The sequence below is a fragment of the Cupressus sempervirens genome, chromosome 2, assembly GCF_028749045.1.
Source record: "Cupressus sempervirens isolate cs-2001-9-10 chromosome 2, ASM2874904v1, whole genome shotgun sequence".
Lineage (NCBI taxonomy): Eukaryota > Viridiplantae > Streptophyta > Pinopsida > Cupressales > Cupressaceae > Cupressus > Cupressus sempervirens.
Window position 1 is genome coordinate 688175476 of NC_143119.1, and position 18696 is coordinate 688194171.

The 18696-nt window shown below is 35.4% G+C and overlaps 1 protein-coding gene across 4 annotated transcripts in view; it reads right to left on the minus strand.

Moving 5' to 3' along the window:
* Positions 1-15983, minus strand: part of LOC149575257 (uncharacterized) — a 36180-nt gene extending 20197 nt beyond the window's left edge. The window contains exons 1-9 of one of the 4 annotated variants that reach the window (XR_016360143.1): positions 15378-15983; positions 6353-6455; positions 6102-6181; positions 5600-5923; positions 5296-5372; positions 4935-4977; positions 4340-4408; positions 4045-4132; positions 193-314 (exon numbers count right to left, since the gene is read on the minus strand). Coding sequence is in view for 2 of the 4 variants with exons in the window: in XM_089815052.1 (XP_089671178.1) it covers positions 4106-4132; positions 4340-4408; positions 4935-4977; positions 5296-5372; positions 5600-5923; positions 6102-6181; positions 6353-6455; positions 15378-15458 (804 nt within the window). In the remaining 2 variants the exon portion in view is untranslated. Of the gene's footprint in view, positions 1-192; positions 315-3702; positions 4133-4339; positions 4409-4934; positions 4978-5295; positions 5373-5599; positions 5924-6101; positions 6182-6352; positions 6456-15377 lie in introns of those variants that run through there. The other 3 variants (XR_016360144.1, XM_089815052.1, XM_089815051.1) reach the window with 3 other exon arrangements.
* Positions 15984-18696: the final 2713 nt, after the last annotated feature.

Below are 18696 nucleotides of genomic sequence, written 5' to 3' on the forward strand. Positions count from 1 at the left end.
AGAATCTCTGAACGACGAAACCAAACGAATATATCGAAGAAGTTTTCCTTCCAAACCAAGGGCCACACCTATGGACTTGTACATCACAGAAGATATTCTTACATAATTTATGAAACTCCAGAAAATACAGGTACTATTTCAACTTTCCCTCATGTCATTTTCAAAATAAAGTTTCCATGGACAAAAACTTACCTGTTTCTACAATTACTTATCCTACTGATTGTTGCTCCTTCCATGATGTCTACATGTCCCTGAATCAGCAAAATCCCAAGATCTTTTGCAGCTAATTTCCTCAGTTCAAAACATCATAGCAACTGCACAGAACTCAAATGAACAAGAAAAATAACAATTCAAAAGGGCCGAAGGAAATAACAGCAATTGAAAAATAATTTAGCTTTTATCCCAAATCATGAAACTGCCTGTAGTTGCTTGCCGTGATTACAAAAGCTACTGTGATTATATCTATTCAAACAGTTCTTGCTGCAAAACATTTTTGATAATTTCTTCATCAACATCGCCTTTTAGATTCATAGACACAAACCAATTCAAATTCCAATCCATATCCTCCAAAAAATTAGAGTTGATAACATTTAAAATGCATAATATGGAGATATCATGCAGTCATGGGAAGGAGAAAACTGGACCCAGCCATCTGCGCAGATTCTCAGTTAAAATAGACACTACTATATCCGTCACCAGCCACCGAAGGTGAAGACGAAGGCTAAAGAAAAGATATGGGATTGTAAGTCAAAATAGTTCTTTGATGATGGCCACAAGCATCTAAAACCAAGTGAATGGTATTGCAGAATACCAGGACAAAGGGAATTTGCACAGGAGCCTTCCTCTGTGTTAGTGATTTTTCCTACATAATAGGGTGAAAAATACCAAGGAAAACAAATCACCCACCCATATGCAATGTTAAACATGATGCTAAATCAATATTGAAAAATAATGGACATAAATTCAAAAGTCCGAATCTGTACTAGTAGTGTTTAATCCCTAAAAGGCCGAACATTTATTGATTTTAATATCTCCTTATGTGGATTGGATCTGCATTAAGTATTCATGGAACAGACACATCATGACATATCTCGTACACCTGATCTCTAATTGGGATTTATTACTTAACAAACACAAATGCTTATTAAGTTCAAACTGATTTGATCTTACACAGATAAATAAATATCCAATCTGAAAATGATCACAGATAATAATGCTCGATTGGGATCCTATATGAAACACGAAATAGCAGTATTCAGCAAGTAATAATCTCTAAATGCAGATAGATAATATCCTTGGGATATATGGTTTTTCAATCAGTTATATGAATGATAATTGATTTTATAAGTAATGATATAAACAATTTAAATATGTGTGTGTGCAACATAAAATCAATCATCATTCTATATCTGGCCAAAACTATCATCCTCAACACTCCCTCTTAGCTGGGGAAGATAAATTCTTTGTCCATTTCACGTCTTTTGCCTATGTATTTATCATCTTTGTCCATTTCACATCTTTTGCCTATGTATATGTGATATATTCTACTATATTCTTGTTATATTTCGTCAATATATGATTTAAGGCACACTCTTAGTTATATCATATTTGAAATGTTCTTATATATTTTTGATATCTTCACTTTTTAATTTACAAACATTCAACACTTATTTAATTGGTGCTTTTAGTTTCTAATTCTTTTCTGGTTTGTCCTTGGAGTGTGTTCCTTCTAGCCCCTTGTCCTTCTATCTACTCTATTATTGTTTCTTATTTTTAATTTATTTTCATTCTTCAACCTCAGGTTGTGTGTTATCTTTCTTGCCTTGTTCCCTTTATCTTTTGGGTCAGCCATTATCTGTAACCTACTTTGTTATGCATCTCTTGCCCTTCATATTGATGATGGATCACATAGTGTGATTCAAAATGTTGATGGTAAAAATCTTAACACAATTGAATCCAAAAACATATCAATACAATACAATGGATTGTGGAAATTTGATCTCTTTAATCTAATCATTGTAAATTCATCACCTTACAATGTTAGATACAAAGCGTATATTATCTGAAAGAGCGTCACCTTTCAATGTACATTGTGGAGGGGGGGGCATAAAGTCATCGAGTCACACACATGACAATAAAAGATTTTACAAAGAGTCACCACAAATTTTCTCACGTGGTGTTGTCATGGCATCACACATATGACATCCACCATGAACCATATCAAAGGGTGGATCCATCACAACTACTCCGAAAGGGTGGAACAAGGGTTTCTCTTTAAGCTTCTCTCTCACAACAAAGAATCTAATAAAGTACATTTCAAAATATCATTGATGCTGACTCCCTCTTAGCAAGGGCTTTATTCTTCACAACTCCAAGCTAGTCTCCAAATGCACAAACTTTACTTCAGCAAAAGATTGGATGAGAATATCAGCCATTCGTTCTTTGTCTAGAACCCATCTCCATAGTCTACTCCCTCTGAATCACTATGATCAAAGACACACTAAGCAGATCTAGCAACTCTCTGTTTTGAACACAACATTATTCGTAGGAGTACTTTCTCGTACACAATTGTACTTGTCTGATTTCATGAGTGAACGTAATAAACTTTAGATTTATCCCAAGATTGGGCTATAACAGGCATTCATGTTGATGTGCTCCCTTCTTGAAGCACCAATTACATACATCAACCTCTTGACTTCCAAGTTTAACTATGACAGATGTGCCAGACCCTCTAAATGGTGCCTCCCTCTCAACAAGGACAACATTCACACAACATTAGAATTTAATTTGCTAGAATCTGATCTAGCTAATTTATTATGAAATATGCCTCTACTTTGATATGAAAAGGCACATTCCTGAGATATGTCCGTTCATGACATGTCTCATGAGTGTGCCTTTTCAGATCGAATTAGACACCCGATCTGTAATCAGGATTTATTACTTAACAAACACAAATGTTTATTAAATTTAATCTGATTTGATCTTTGCACAAATAAATAAATATCCAATCTGAAAATGATCACCGATAATAATGCCCGATCAGGATCCTATATGAAACGTGAAATAGCAATAATCTGCAAGTAATAATCTCTATATGCAGATCAATAATATACTTGGAACATATGGTGTTTCAATCAGTTATATGAATGATAATTGATTTATATAAATGATGATATAAACAATTTAAATAAGTGTGTGTATCAGTGTATACAAAGTATACTGATATATATATACGCACATACATGTATATATACGCAACATAAAATCAATTATCATTCTATATCTGACCAAAGCTATTATCCTCAACAGGCAATAACAATAACTAAATTAATTTTGTGGGCAGGGCCCCTAGCTTGGTTGGCTAAATCTTCCCTGTTGCAGGGGGTTGGTCACGGGTTCTAGTCTCCCCCGTCCCCGTGGTACCGGTGGGCGTGTCGCGCCAGCGCTACTGGTCACGTTAAAAAGTTTACCCGGCGCATTTTTTAAAGAAAAAAAAAAAAACTAAATTAATTTCAATCACAATGTCAATTTTTTAAATAAAAAAAAATCACAGCATTGCTTTTGACAGGCATTCTTTAATAAACCTAGCATTTTGTACAAGCATAAATATTAAAAACCTAAATAAACTCAGCAAAGACAAAAAACTAGACATAAATGTCAATTATCTGATAAAATTTCACATTAGAACATTGAAACTACTAATTGCACAATAAACTCTTTATTCTCAGGTGTATCTTCTATATAAACTTGCATCACCAATTGTAAGAGGCAAAAAGCATCATCTCCTGTGAATAGACAATTCTCATTTTTTAGATCTGTACCATGTAAATGGACGTGTCTGTGTACATTACTTACAAGGGTTGGCTACAAAATTTGGAGTGCCAAAAGCATTTGTTCCTATACGCAGGTCTATAAACTATATATTATACACAAATATGCCATATTTATCAATAAAGAATAATAAATGAATGCATTAATTTCCTAAAAGGAAATTTCCTTTCAAACATTAGCAGTTGAAACCTTGTGTACATATTTCTCATATACCTCTGTGACAAAAATAAGTATGAAGCATCTGACGTTTGAAAGTTTCAGCTTTTCGCCCAAATTAGTTAGCCCCTGAGCAACCATCTTCCTGTGTACGAGCAACCCCAAAAAATAGTTATATGGTCATCGACTAATGTTTTGAAACATAGACTACCATACATACCCTAGATTCTAGACTGTTCAAATGTGATTTTGAAATTTTTATTACCATGGGGTTTTTTGCTTCAATCATCTTACAGCATAACAAGTATAATGACATTTTCAAAATGCAACAGAATTTGCAAGAACAACATACCTCAAGCTTAGTCTTGGCTTCATAGGAAAAAGTCTTGCAAAGTATTTCATAACTCTTATCTGCTCCAATCTATGTCCACAATATCAAAATTTGAAAAGAGAAATCTGAGTCTTAGTGCACAAAGGCATTAAACTTGCGAAATGAATACGATGTTAATCCACAAAATAATTATCTCATTTCCATATTTTCCCACAATCAACCAAATGAATATTGTCAGTGAACAACAAGGCTTGTCTGGAAAAAGGTTAATTTTTTTTAAATGAGCATTATGGTGATTCCCCACAAATAAATACTTCATTACAGTGCTTGCCAGTTGCCCAGATTGACGTAATGCTAACATCCTAAACAAGTAACTAGACATTCAATCTAACTACAGATGATCTGACAGATCTAACAACAGCACGCAGCTTTTAAGCTGATCCCAAGAACAGCTATTATCAAGATAAACATTGTGACAAACCTCGCCAGACACCGACAACAGCTATATGTCAAGAAGGCAGTGAAGAGCCAGTTCAAACTTCTGTATATACAAGAGATGGTGGTGTATGCAAAATGCAATGATCTCAGTAAAATAAGAGTCCTTAGAAATCCTCACCAGTGGATCTACTCGTGATGGTGAGATGTTTGAAACTGTGTATCTACATAGCATAAGAAGCCAAGAATGAAAAATATCAGTATATCCAACTTGCTTGGCATCACTGAATTTACTAAAAACTAGATCACATCCTCACAAACTTATAAAAAGTAAATGTGGAACAAGAAAAGGATATAACTATCATTTTAGCAGTTAGAAAAAAAGTAAAGACGTCAACTCTGAATCACTCCAAAATTAGCAACTTGTGATCAGTAAGAAATACAAAAGAATGTGACTTTATCATTTCAACAAAGTTAGAACTCCAATCACTCCAAAGTTTGCAACCTAATACAATTGGTAATTTTTAATTCCTGAACCTTACCGCAATTTGGTAGTATAGAAATTCATTGCAGATGTATTCCTTTTCTGCACAGTAAGCATTACTGCCCTCATATTGTTCTGTTTGAAAAATGAAAAATCAAGCCCAGCCAAAGGACATATAATGAGGTTGCAATATTTATAATGGATACGATGCTAAAATATTGTGAAGATGTGCAAATGTGACTGCTTCACTCTAGCCCAGTGCTCAGTCAACTTGCTTTATGGTTTCTACCATAGGGTGGCCCATGTGAAGACTGCTAACATTTAGGTACATTGAAAAGATCAAACTTTACATAAAGAACTACCTTGTGTGCAATAAGCTCAATTAATTGCATCAGAAATTTGCCAAGACCTCTTCCTTGTACGCACTTCTCTAACTGAAGTTCATAAACATAGACCACAGGTATTTCTTCCTCAACAATAAATCGATAATGCACAAATGCAACCACAGGGTCCCCATCACCTGTCCAGTAACACTTGTGTATACCTTCCCTGTCATTTATACCATCATGATGTGCACTTTGCAAGCTTTGGACAAAAATATAAAGAGCTTCTTGAGAAACCATTTCTCTCCGTTTAATTTTCTCTTCTGCAACCCATTGTGGTCCATACACATCCTCCATATTAACCTAGAGCAAGCAAAAAATGCTTTTATACTTAAAGTTCGTAAAGTTCTACTCCCAAATGAATACAAAAATTGAAAAATGTTTATTGCTACTCCAAATCACATTCACAAAGAGAAGCTGCAATGAAATCAATTTCCAAAAAATCATTACCAATATTCATTCTTAAAATGTATGATCCAACCTTAAGAAGTTCTTGTATATATCGCTTCATGGGGGAAGACAGATATTCTCCTGATCCTGATTTCAGGTGAACCAATAAGCCTGCAAGACAAATATCTAATTAATAAATGGAGAAAGATGATCCCAAGTATCATAAGATATATGAAATGCAAGTAACAGGTAATGGCCCAGTGGGAGTGAAAAAGCCAAACAGATAATAAAAACAATGTGTATATTCAACCTCTCTACACCAGCATAATGTTGGTTTCTTACCATTTCGATCATATGTATGAAAAGCAGGGAAGTCAGCTAGATGGTCATCTTTCACATATGCGGCTTTAATAGCTTCATCGACAGCTTTCTTTTTCGCTAATTCCTGGTCAGCAGACTAAGTATAAGCACATATTATTGCTGTTTTCTCTGCACATCTTCATATAATTGTTTCTTTGTTTGCACAAAAAATAATTGCGAAAATCATTGTTTTTTTAGTATATGTCATTTTATTCATATATTACAGAATGAAATAGTGACAATGTGTCATCATTGGATCTGAAAAAGAGGATCCAGGGGTTGCATACAAATAGTGAATTCCAGAAAGTGCGCAAACATGCAAGCTGAGTTGCATGAGGCGACCACCCATTTCCATGTGCCAGTTGCCACCAATAAATCTTGCCAGAAACAAGTGTCTAAAGGTCCTAGTTAAGCTAACAGGTTGTTACAAGTCATTAGAATAAATAAGCAAAAATGTATATGTTTGTTAGAAGGTAAGTAAATCATGAGAAGTTGAAAACTTAAAGTTACCCAATCTATACCTGCGGTTTTAGGGGTGGTTGGTTAGTCTAACTAGAATTCCTGTCAGCACTGCATAGTGAATTTCACGCCCCTGGGGTTTTAGACATTTATCGGAAAGGGGTTCATCTAGAACGGGAGTAGGTTGGTGGAAAGCCATTTGCCCTCCCTACCTGCAGAGTGGGTGGCACCCATGCATGGGGAGGTAGACTAATTGAGAATATTCTATTCAAAGTTGACTCATTACCATAAAGGAAAATTTACATGTATTATGATTTTAAGGAAATTAACATGTATTATATTTTTATTTCCTTCCTTTTCTGACCGCTGTTCTGATCATTTACAATTTTCAGCATTGCAATATAAACTCTACTGGACATGAATATGCTGTATATTATGTTATTGCACTGCACTTGCAATGGATTCATTTGCCACCTCAAACAACATCTCGTGACTCGGAATTGGGAATGTCTTGGTCAGATGAAAAAACAAGAGTACAAGTCACACTGTAAAAACACAGGGAAAACACAAAAAATGAAAAGATTGGAACTATCCAAATTTTGATAGAAAATGACGTTATCTCTTTACCAATAAATTCACAACATCAAAAGTGAACGCAAGCGTTAGAAAACATGTATTCAATAGGCAACCATCATTTACTGGGTACATTTAACACAAATAACTTAATCTGTCATCATTGATTCGTTTTTGTATTGAATATGAGAGATCTTGCTATCATTATCTGATACAATAGACTAGATCTACTCAATGCTTCATTATTCGGTTTTTTTGATACTGGCTGGGTTTACAAAGCATCTTTCTTTCGGTTTTTGCAATCAGGGGTACTCCTTATCTTATTTTTTATTGTTTTTCCTCCTAACCTAGTAATACTAATCTACTTACTAGGCTATCATACATATCCAACAAACTTGCCACAAGGGCAGATAGGTTGCCTCTGTCACTAAATACTGGCACATTCATGACCTAAACTGGTTTCTTTTTTATCATTATCAAATTGAAGAAATACGTCAGATTTATGTCCCTCGTATCTCTTCCACAGTGTACCATACACTTACTTAAACGTCTATAAAGGTTTGTGCCAATCAACTTCAACAAATAACCATCTTTATGACTTTGATAGAAGTACACGATGCATTTAAATAACTATACTCCCATTTCATTGTTGTGCATTAATCATTAAATCGTTTGTTTTGGGATGTGTTTGACATACACGCTTGATTCCTGAAGGACCATCTTCATCTTGTGTGATCAAATAATGAGGATACTTTCTTTCTCTCTTCAAACCAATCTTAACTTTGGAAATAATAAAATTAAGTAATGAGGTAAGCCAAGGCAAGAGAAAATGCCCACCAGAATTTCAGTAATTTCATAATTCTCTACTTTATTGTACAGGTTACAATGGTTATGAAAGTCCCAAAAGGTAGGCATTGCTATTTTATAAAAGAGACTGATGAATAATAAACTGACTATTGTATAGAAAAAGAAGACAAAGAGAATTGCAATTTAATAGAATGTATAAAGAAAACCAAAAAGAATATGTGAAAAACCAGGGTTATAATATTCCAAATTTTGTTAATAATAAAGAATGAAATGTATAACAGAACGTAGAGGACCCAGTGGATTCTGAAGTTGATTTTTGATGCAAGAAAAAATAGCAAGCAAATTTTGAATTCAGACCAGGAAACAGAATGTTAACACTAGCAATGATGACTGAAACTTTTGACATTGACTTTTAGGAAAGTAAAAACAATATCAAATGCTGTTGACAGTAGAACTCTCATGTTTTCAGTTATGTTTTTCGGTGGTTTCTTTGTAATTGTAATCTAATAAAATCTTAACTATTATATATCCCCGACCTATTTATCTACTAGCCTACAGATGGGTAATCAGTGAGTCATTTTCGTGATATAATTAGTCTTTGCAACTTTTGATTTCCATAATGATAATGGCCAACATGTGTTATAATGTGTGTTTCATTTTTTTTGGTAGACTATGTTTAATATCAACAATATAAGATTTCCACAATCCATAACTTAAATTTTGATATTGCTTCTGAATTTGACTGTGTTTGTGTTTCTTCATCAACATTTCAGATCACACTCTGTGATCCATCATCAGGATGCAAATGAGCACCAGCAGATGTAGAATAAAAATTGCCAACATATGTTCACAGTTCAACAAACACCAAAATAATAAATGTTCAATAGATTACCAAAATAAACATAAAAAATAAGAAAACCCATAAAAATTATCTACTCCATAAATGGTTTTCTTAGCCCCCTCCATGGCCTCGCAAACAAAACACATAATATAGATTATTCTTTTCAACCATGTGATGAGAAAATCAACTTTAACACTTTCCATAGCCTGAAAACTAAAATATAATGAATTTGATAAAATATCCATTCCAAAAGGAATTTGCAGTTGTGCTCCGCGAGGACACATTGTTAGAAAGTAAAGTCCACCAAGATAACTGAGAGGGGGGGTGAATCAGTTATCCAACTATTAAAACATTTAACAATCTTATTAATCCTTAACCATGTGAGCAATATAATCAGCAACCATAAGAAGATACACATACACAATAACACCAGATATGTCAACTAGGGAAACCCTTGATCAAAGGGAAATCCCCGGTGAGGATGGTACCCACAAAATGATGTACTAATATAAAAGTTCCTTGTAAGAGGATAGACTCTATTAAGAGTCAATGAAATACATTCAATACATATCAATTCCTGTTAGGAGACTTTGAATCCCTTTTATGAGATTCCAACTCTGTTAGAAGTTGTCTCAACCCTATTACAAGTTGTAGAAGGCAAATGAACCCACTATCCAAACAGCTTCAGGGGTAAGATCACCCCCAACTCACTGTCCAACTGACCTCTGTATTATCCCTTGCAGACTAATAGAAATGAATGATCTCAAACTCCTTTGTCCTCTTAACCGGACCAATCCTCCTCTGATCTCAATACCAGATCACCAACTCACATCCAATAATCCCTTGGATTGCTTACTCGCATTTGCCAAATAGTTCGAATATCACACACTTTCTTTCTTGTCACACTTCACCACAAGGAAAATAACCACAAGTTCTCACACCTGTGACCTCGGTCCTTGTGCACTTGTCAACGTCATCATTAGGTTGTCTACTATCACTGTCTAACTGTGCTCATCATGATTCTATCCATGTTAAGATATACAATCCAAACATAAGAAACAGTTTCTTAGGTACTCTGTCTGCTTACTGTCTTTTGCAATTCATGAATAACTTTCGCATGTCTTTGATTCCCTATACGCACACTTGTCCACTTCATCAAGATACGATGTAGAACACATCCCCAACTGCGCTTGACCTAATTATCAATACACAATCCGTACGACCTCATTCTCTATCTGCTACTCTATCAATCTTTACAGAAACAATAATATGTTGACATCAATGACAAACACAGCCATGAATACAACATGTCAATCATGCTAACCATCTCTCCAATGCCTAGGATACTCCCCCGAAGGAATACCATCAGCATTCATGCTAACACACATCCCCTAGAATTTTAGCCCCCACACCCATCCTAGGTGATGGAGCCAAAATTTCTGAGTCTCCATTCTAATTTGAAGAGTGCAGCATAGGAGCAGCATTAATTTTTTGTGACTTCAACTTCTGTCATTTCCAATTTTGTCTACCTAACTAATGCCTCTTTTCAATCATGTTTTTTCTTTTAATTACCTAATCAGGTTGCCAATATTATGAGTTTATATATTTCTTCCTTATTCTTAACCGTGTATGGCTTTTCTCCATTTAGATATAGTCACTAAAAGGCATCAGACTAATGTTATAGGATTATATGATCATGTGAGAAACAATAATTGTATCACGGCTGAAGCCATATTGATATCAAACATCATTGCATTAATAATAAGGATCAGATTAGAGATGGTTCAGGGATCAAAGTTTAACAGTCAAAATATCAAGAATGGAGCACTTTTTGATAACAATAATATACACTCTAGCTTGGCACTTGTTCTTCATGAATTCTGCAAGGAAATTTCTCGAAGGCACAATAGACTCCTAGATCGCAGAAGGTGAAAGCAAGAAAAGTTTTGTATTTCTCAATATCATTGGCTTTGAAGGAATATTAATCTAGGTCCAATGATGACTTCACAATACTCAGCGTCTAATGAATTAGAAAATGCTCAGAGGAAATGATTGCCGGATTCTTATGGAGAAAATATACCACGACCTGAGATCCATAAAGCCTAGAGATAAGCGAGGAAAATCATTAACTCCCTGAATGCTTGCGCATGTGTGAATGGTGGATGTTGCCAACATACTATGCAGTATCTTTCTGAGGGGGAAATTTTTTATCTGCTGTAAAGTCTCTTACAGTATGAGACATACTGAGGATGTGTCATGATGAGCAATAAAGCAGGAATAAGGAAACCAAGGGAATCATTATTTGGAAAAGGAATGAATTGATGATTAGAGTGAAGGATATATTCAAAAAAACTTCCGGCCATATATGCAAGTCAATTTATTTATTCTGGTTTGATTACTAGTATTTATTATTCTGTTGTTGATACAAGTGTTCAAGTGGAAGAGGAAGGACCTTCATGATGCCAGAGAACGAATAAGAAATGGAACTGGCTTATTCCAGTGAGCCTCAACTTAGTAAAAGAAACACCATCTACAAGCAAGAGGAACGAAAGATCATTTCAAATATCTTTGCGAACACATTGAAGATGTCAAGTTCAGTGAAATTGCAGTAAAACCAAGTCCTCTGAATTCTGACATCGTTTCTAATAAGAATTCCCAAACCATTAGATGACTTGAGAAAGGAAAGCAACAAGGATGAAGACATCTTCAAAGGGAGACAGCGACTTGAATATGATAAAGGGCGTGCTTCTACAAAGTATTTCGGACCACATTTGAACTATATTCGAACATCCGCATAAAATACGAGGCCCCGATGGTCTGTGATGTGGTTTTTGGGAGCTTGCTTATGTAATAGGAGTTCCATGCGGATGCTATGACTGAATATCATTGAATATGGCCTACGAATTGTTGTTAAGTAAATGGAATCGCACAGAAAAGGCAACCTCGGGAATGAGAGAATGCGTCCAAAGTTATAAGCCGCAAGAAAGATGTAGTTGCCGGTTATAATTAAATCGTCTTTAAATCATATTTAAATATTGATTAGTTTTTATTTATGAAAGGTTGCAATGTTTGGTAAGGCAACCGACATCCTCCAGCCCTCTATAAATATATGTAACAAAAAATCAAACAAGCCACCATTCATTATATTTTCAAAAACTCTTGGTATTCCTGAAGCATATATATTATCAAAACTCCTTTTCTAGAAGAGATTGAAATTGATCTAAGCTCCTAGATAGCGAAATTATTGGGTGAATATTTCAATATTGTGTGATATAAAATTGTGTTGAGTGTAGCATCTACATTTGAGTGTCTTCAACACGAATTTTTCCGCAATATAATAAGTAAGATTTTATTTTCTTTAGAGTACAATTATTATATTGTTCGTCATTTGTGATCATTTTAATTTTCTATCAATAATATATTATTAGGATAGGTGGATCAAATTATTCATGGCTGTTTAAACCTGATAAATACAAATATTGTGGAATATTGTAATCGTTTCCTTATTTGTATCTATTTTGTCCCTTTAAAGGTTAAAACATTATAGACTAATTTAAGCATGCATAAAACAAAATAATTTGACGCATCCTAATAATTGATTTGTTTATAGATTTAATATCATAATATCATAAAGTTGTATGTGAAAACATATAGTTTTGACGCTATAGCCCTTTTAAATTTCAGCACTGATCATTAACTCGCTCATATTTCTCAATCTATTTGCTAGCAATATTTTGATCTTTTTTTGTTAAGGGTTTGATATCTATTTGTTTTGGTAATTCACTTTTAATCTTATTTCAGCATTCTCAAACTTATTAAATTAATCATAATTCGAAGATTAATACTCATCATTCGCAATCCAGAAATTTCTTTGAAATCTTGTCATTTAGGGAAGTTGTCTTTGCGTTGAATTTATCTGCTATAAACATCTTAGATTCAAGTTTGTTGTCCAAGATCAGGTGTACAGGCCTTGGTTTTGCAGAACCAAAAGCGCAAAGGATCTAGATCGAACTGATCGATCCTGTCAAGTTGGCCACAACTAATTAGACATCCCAGCATCGAGCAGGCAAGGCTCGTAGGATTCTAATCAACGGTTTTGATAACCAACACCAGGGACGGTATGGGAACGAACTTTGGCCATACCCACATGCATACCCTTTTCAAGACAGCTTGAGACCATTTTGTGAACACAAAAAACAATAAAAAAAATTGGACTAATTCTTGACCTGCCATGGTAATCAGCTTATGCAAACTATTGCTTTGACCATCAAATTGCACTTTGTTAAGCGTGTTATGAAGTAGTCATGCAAGCTAGTGGTTGATTAGTTGGTTTGTGGAGGAATTAATTTAACAAAGACATGTGCAAATGACTATAGAGAAATGTGGATCAGACTACTAATTTAGTTCCCATCACACTGGGATGTTTATCAATTACTTGAAATTTTGAAATGACAATGCCTTTTCCAGTTACAATGTTCTATACTCTTCACAACTAGAAATCAGTGTCAATTATTGTTGGAACTTAGGATAAAATTAAATTTGCCATCTTGAGTTCTCAGAGAAAAACATTTATTCACGTTGTTTAATCCTGCTTGTGGTATATTAAGAATGATTCAAACAAAACACACCCTTCCAATAACATTGTGTGCTCTCCAATTGCTATAGCAGACAATTAGGGATGGAAAGAGACATTGGGTTCCTGATTTTGTTGAACATTGGTGGATTAATGAGGTCAGTATGAAGGATAAGGACACAGATGCTTTATGCAAAGCATGATCATAATTTGTATAAAATTTGCTTCTTTATTTGGGAATCAAGCTTACAATGGAGTACTTGTGTCATTGTATCAATTCTCATATGAAATCTGAATTCAAGTCTAATGCTATATATTAAGCTGCTAAAATGTCTATAGTTGCCCCTGTTTTGTTAACAGCAGTCCCCTGCCATTCCCTAAAAATTGGCTCAAAAGAACCCTGTGCCAGAAACACATCCCTTGTCCCCTGCCATCCCTGTCCGTGTAACTCAGTGAAGCATAGGTTGAGGCAGATCATCACTCAAAAATGTTGTTATGCAGGTCAATTTTGTTGTTGCGAGGTAGAAGGCATCCTCCACAAAAAAACTAGGCTACAAAAATGATATGAAGAAATGCTCTTTACTGTGCGTTTTATAGCTAACATGTGTTCTTGAGTCTTTTTATCTAACATCCCACTGACTCTCATGTTCGGAATCCATAAGTATCAAAAAGACGGTTTTCCATATATCATGCCTCGGTGACTTTTGAGCAAATCTTGAGGACCAAGCAAACTCTACTTGTCACAAGGCTGAACCAAGCCAAAGCTTCAAGAATGAAAACTCAAGCTTGACTGCTATGATTTAATCAAAACATCCAAAACTTGTCTTTGCCTTTTACATCACCACTCCAAGGACCCATTTTTCTGCACTGATGCCATGTTAAACAGAAGGTAAAAAACTGCCAATTTCAGAAGCTATTTTGCCTTTATTTTCCCCTTTCAGAAGTTATAAATAATTCTCAACACTTGATATCGTGGATATATGCCTAATTGAACAATTGTATGCGTGCACTGACAACTTATAAAATGGGTAATGCTCAGAAATCTGTTAGCTATATAAATTCGGGAAGGGAATTCCACTTTTCATCAGTACAAAACTTTATACTCTGCATGGTGCACTAAAAAGCACAAAGTGGAGCTTAAGCTAACATCTGAAAAATAAAAATCGCAGAATCTAGAATCAAGTTAATTTGTGTACAACTACAGTCACTGGAAAGGGAAAATTGTCTTTTTAATATGCTCTCTTCCACAACCCCATTGGGAAATTTTCCTTTTTTCCTGTACTTCTCTCTATGGTCCCGAAAAATGTAGAGAAAATACCACTCTTTTACATGCAAACTTATCTGTTGTCCAGAAAAACCATGTCCGTTGAATTCCATCAAAAAACATAAAATCCGTGAAGTTACATCCAAAACTAGAATAGCTGACAGAAAGCTTATACAGAAGCGAACAAACTGACAGGATAAGGTGTCTACAAAAGAAAGTGCTTTCCAAACCAGAATATTACGTGCTCATTTTGCAAATAATCTGCGCAATAAGCTCAAAATGGGGTGGGTTACAAGAAATTGCTAATTTTCAAGTAATTTTTAAACCAGCCACTGCTAAGAACCCATAACTTATTTCAGAAGAACACCCTACCACATGCATGAGTACACAAGGAAAATCCACTACAAGCAGATACCTATAACAGAAACCAGGATAAAGAAAGACACCAATTTGATCTTTCAAAGGAAATTGATGTTTAAAAACACCACACCTCCCTGCGCTTTAGCTTCTTCTCCTTGCTGCTCAGCTTCTTGGAATCCGCGGATGAATGATCAGCATTATGAAGGTCCATCGGGGTTAGCTGAAGCCCACAAATCTGCGACTTATCCAATGTCTCCCATGGAGACCCTCCCTAAATACCACTTACAACCGAATGCCACAGCAAGCATTTCGAGGTCAATTTCATTAAAGCTTGCTGCCCCAAAGAAGAAAACGAAATAATCACGAGAATAAAGCAGAAACAGAGCCTCTGAATAGCATCTATTGCTACGACAGCTCAGTTAACCTATGCCCAAAGAAAGGAACAATGGAGTTATACAACCCACATAGGAATCACAGCCCAGTCTAAAAAATTAAAAATAGAATTACGAATATACGTATGTACAGAATGAATATATATATAAACAAATTCATGCGAGTGCAGAGCAGAAAAGACAATACGAAGAACTTGAGTACGCAGGGCATTTGTACCAAATAGCCCTATGAAGGCTCCTACGCGGCCTACCCATTTCAAAATAACTACCACAAATAGAACCCATCACCTCAGTTTTCTCTATCCTGCGGCTCATTGCCCGCGGGTCATCTCAAATTCCAACACAGCCAACGGCAAATGTACTTCGCAATTGTGGAAACATTTTGTGGTATTCGGTAATTAATAATTATAAGCGTAGAAGTTTACAGTCCATTGATAATAATTATTATTAGTCATATTAATGCTTCCAATGACTCTCGTGGGAGGACTTATGGTGGTATGTGTCAATTTTTTAAAAAGAAACTTGTGATTAAATCAAGGAAAATAAACTTTTTTTATCATGATTGCATAATTCTATAGCAATTCATAATCTTTTTAAAATTTAAGAAAGATGAAAGGCAATAGTTGATTCATAGCTCTATGTTCCATATCTTTTTTAGGTTGATTGGCTTTGTAGTTATTGTGCCTATTCAAAGGGGAAATTTTGATGCAATGAGGTGGTCTTGTGTTTGGGGCACATACAATTTTGGTGTAGGATCCCATTTGGAATGAATCTAAGGAGCATGTTATGTGGTTGTGTAGTGTAGTGTTGGAAGCCACTCGCAGTTGTAGAGTAGGATCTTGCATAGAGCAAATTCGAGATGTAATTATGGAGGGCAAATTTCAAAGTGCATAAAGGGCGAGTATGGTAGCCAACCTCCCTTTAGAAGGATGAAGAAGAGTAGTCATTTCCTCTAGACTTGTGGTAAGGCTTAAGGTGTTCCATGGATATTAGGAATCAATGGAGCAGTCTCGTCTTATCAATGGGTGGTAAGGTTTTGTAGTGGATGCAAGCTCAAGTTCCTTATCTCAGTGAAGCGAAGTAGTTGATGCAATGTTGGAAATGACTTTAGGCGAGTTGTCCAAGACCCAAAAGTGAGGGAAGTGGAATACCTAGTCCCTACATGGGAGACAATTATGTAATGGGTTGTCCAAGTAGGAAAGTTGAAGTTTATGGTGAGCTATGTGGGTGAATGTTGCAGAGTCGGATGTTTATGTATAGTGCTTAAGTAGATGTGTATTACATGAGGAATCCATGGAGCTAAGATTTCATGTGTGCATGGAGTTGGTATGAATGTGATGGATGTATAAGTAATAGAGTTTACCAACAAGTCATGTAGATAAGAACCAGGGGTTAAGGAATTCAATACTCAAGAGATGGATTCAAAGCTAGCTATGGTGGTAAGTACCCCTGTGGGGAATAGAATGGTGTTTCAAGGCTAAAAGTGGACTGAGGGAGCCTAACATGAGGCACCAGTTCTTTGGTAGTATTGGGCATGTTTTGGTAGCATGCAAGGATGGACAAGAGAACTCGAGTTGTTCCAATGTTCTTTGGTAGTGCCAAGTATGCTTTGGTAGTATGCATAACGAGAAAGAGGACTCATAAGTCTAAGTTACTCAAGATGGATGCAATGTTAAGCAAGGGAGACTCAAGGAGCATAATGCACAGTTCAAGGAGTGTGAATAGTTGGATAAGGGGGAGTTGTGGTGGTTCCAAGGCATTCAGGGAATGGCACAATGGTGGTCAAGAGAACTCAAGAAAATGAGATCACAAAAGCTAGTGTTAGTAGCTTGGGTCAAGACGTCGTCATGACAGGAGTGTCCCAAAAGGAGATGGTCCAAACCATGCAACATGAGTTGACGCAGTGGAATTAATCATCTTAGACATAAGATAACATAAAGACCATGTGACATTGATCTTTTCATTATCACATAATCAAGGGTTTACATCAAATTGGCCTGCTATATGCAACCTTAAAATCCTAAAAAATAGGCTTGATTACATGTTGGAATCCTATTGATAACCTTTGGTCCAAGACCTTACTTCATGTTATTACCAACATATTGTATAGAGTGATTGATTACAAGCCTTATAAAGACTTCACGCACAAGTCATCCAAGAATAGATTATATTCTCCAAGAATCTAGAAAACATATTACAATATAGGGTAGGACCTAGATTATTTAGATTTCACCACATAACTCATAAAATTTATTTTGATTTAAGATTAGAATCCACACAAGATCCAAGAACATTGATATATGTGCCTACATGTTTCACTGGTCAAGAAATAGCTTTGCAAGATTAAAAAAAAAGTGTCAAGAAATTGGCAAGAACATCAGTAACCCATAAAGAATCCAACATAATTTAAGCATTAAATAACCAAATAAGGTGCAATTCTAGCCATCAAGATATTACCCTTAGGTTTGTAATAACCAATTCAATCCAAATCATAGGTTTAATGAAAAAAAAAACTATACAAACAAGAAGTCAAAGAACAAACATATTTTTGGAGTAATGCAAGATTGCCAACAACTTAAGGATGCTCATGTTGGGATTAACAAGACAGAAATAACAATTATATGTAAATATAACCAATACCAAAAAATAAAAAATTGCACGAAAGAGAACCAAAGACACAAAGCTTTAATGTGGTTCACTCAATCCCTAGGCTATGTCCACCTAATAGTGAGTCCAATATTCTTATTATCCAGTGATTACAACCTATTTACGATCCACAATCCCTTACAACTCAATATCGCCACAAGAAGCTACAATCTCATCATATATTATGAAATCCCTAACCCTAAGCCATTTTATACAATCTTTTTGTTTCTTACAAATTAGGGCTAGAATAAGATGACTAATAGAAACATAGCAGTTGATGTCTTTTACAATAATAAAGTCAGTTGAACTTTTGGGGGCAACGCTCACAAGGGCGTTGCCCTTCGACCCCACCCTGTACTATGACAAGGAGTGCACCTGGGGTGCTGCCCCATGACCTCATTGAATGAAGTA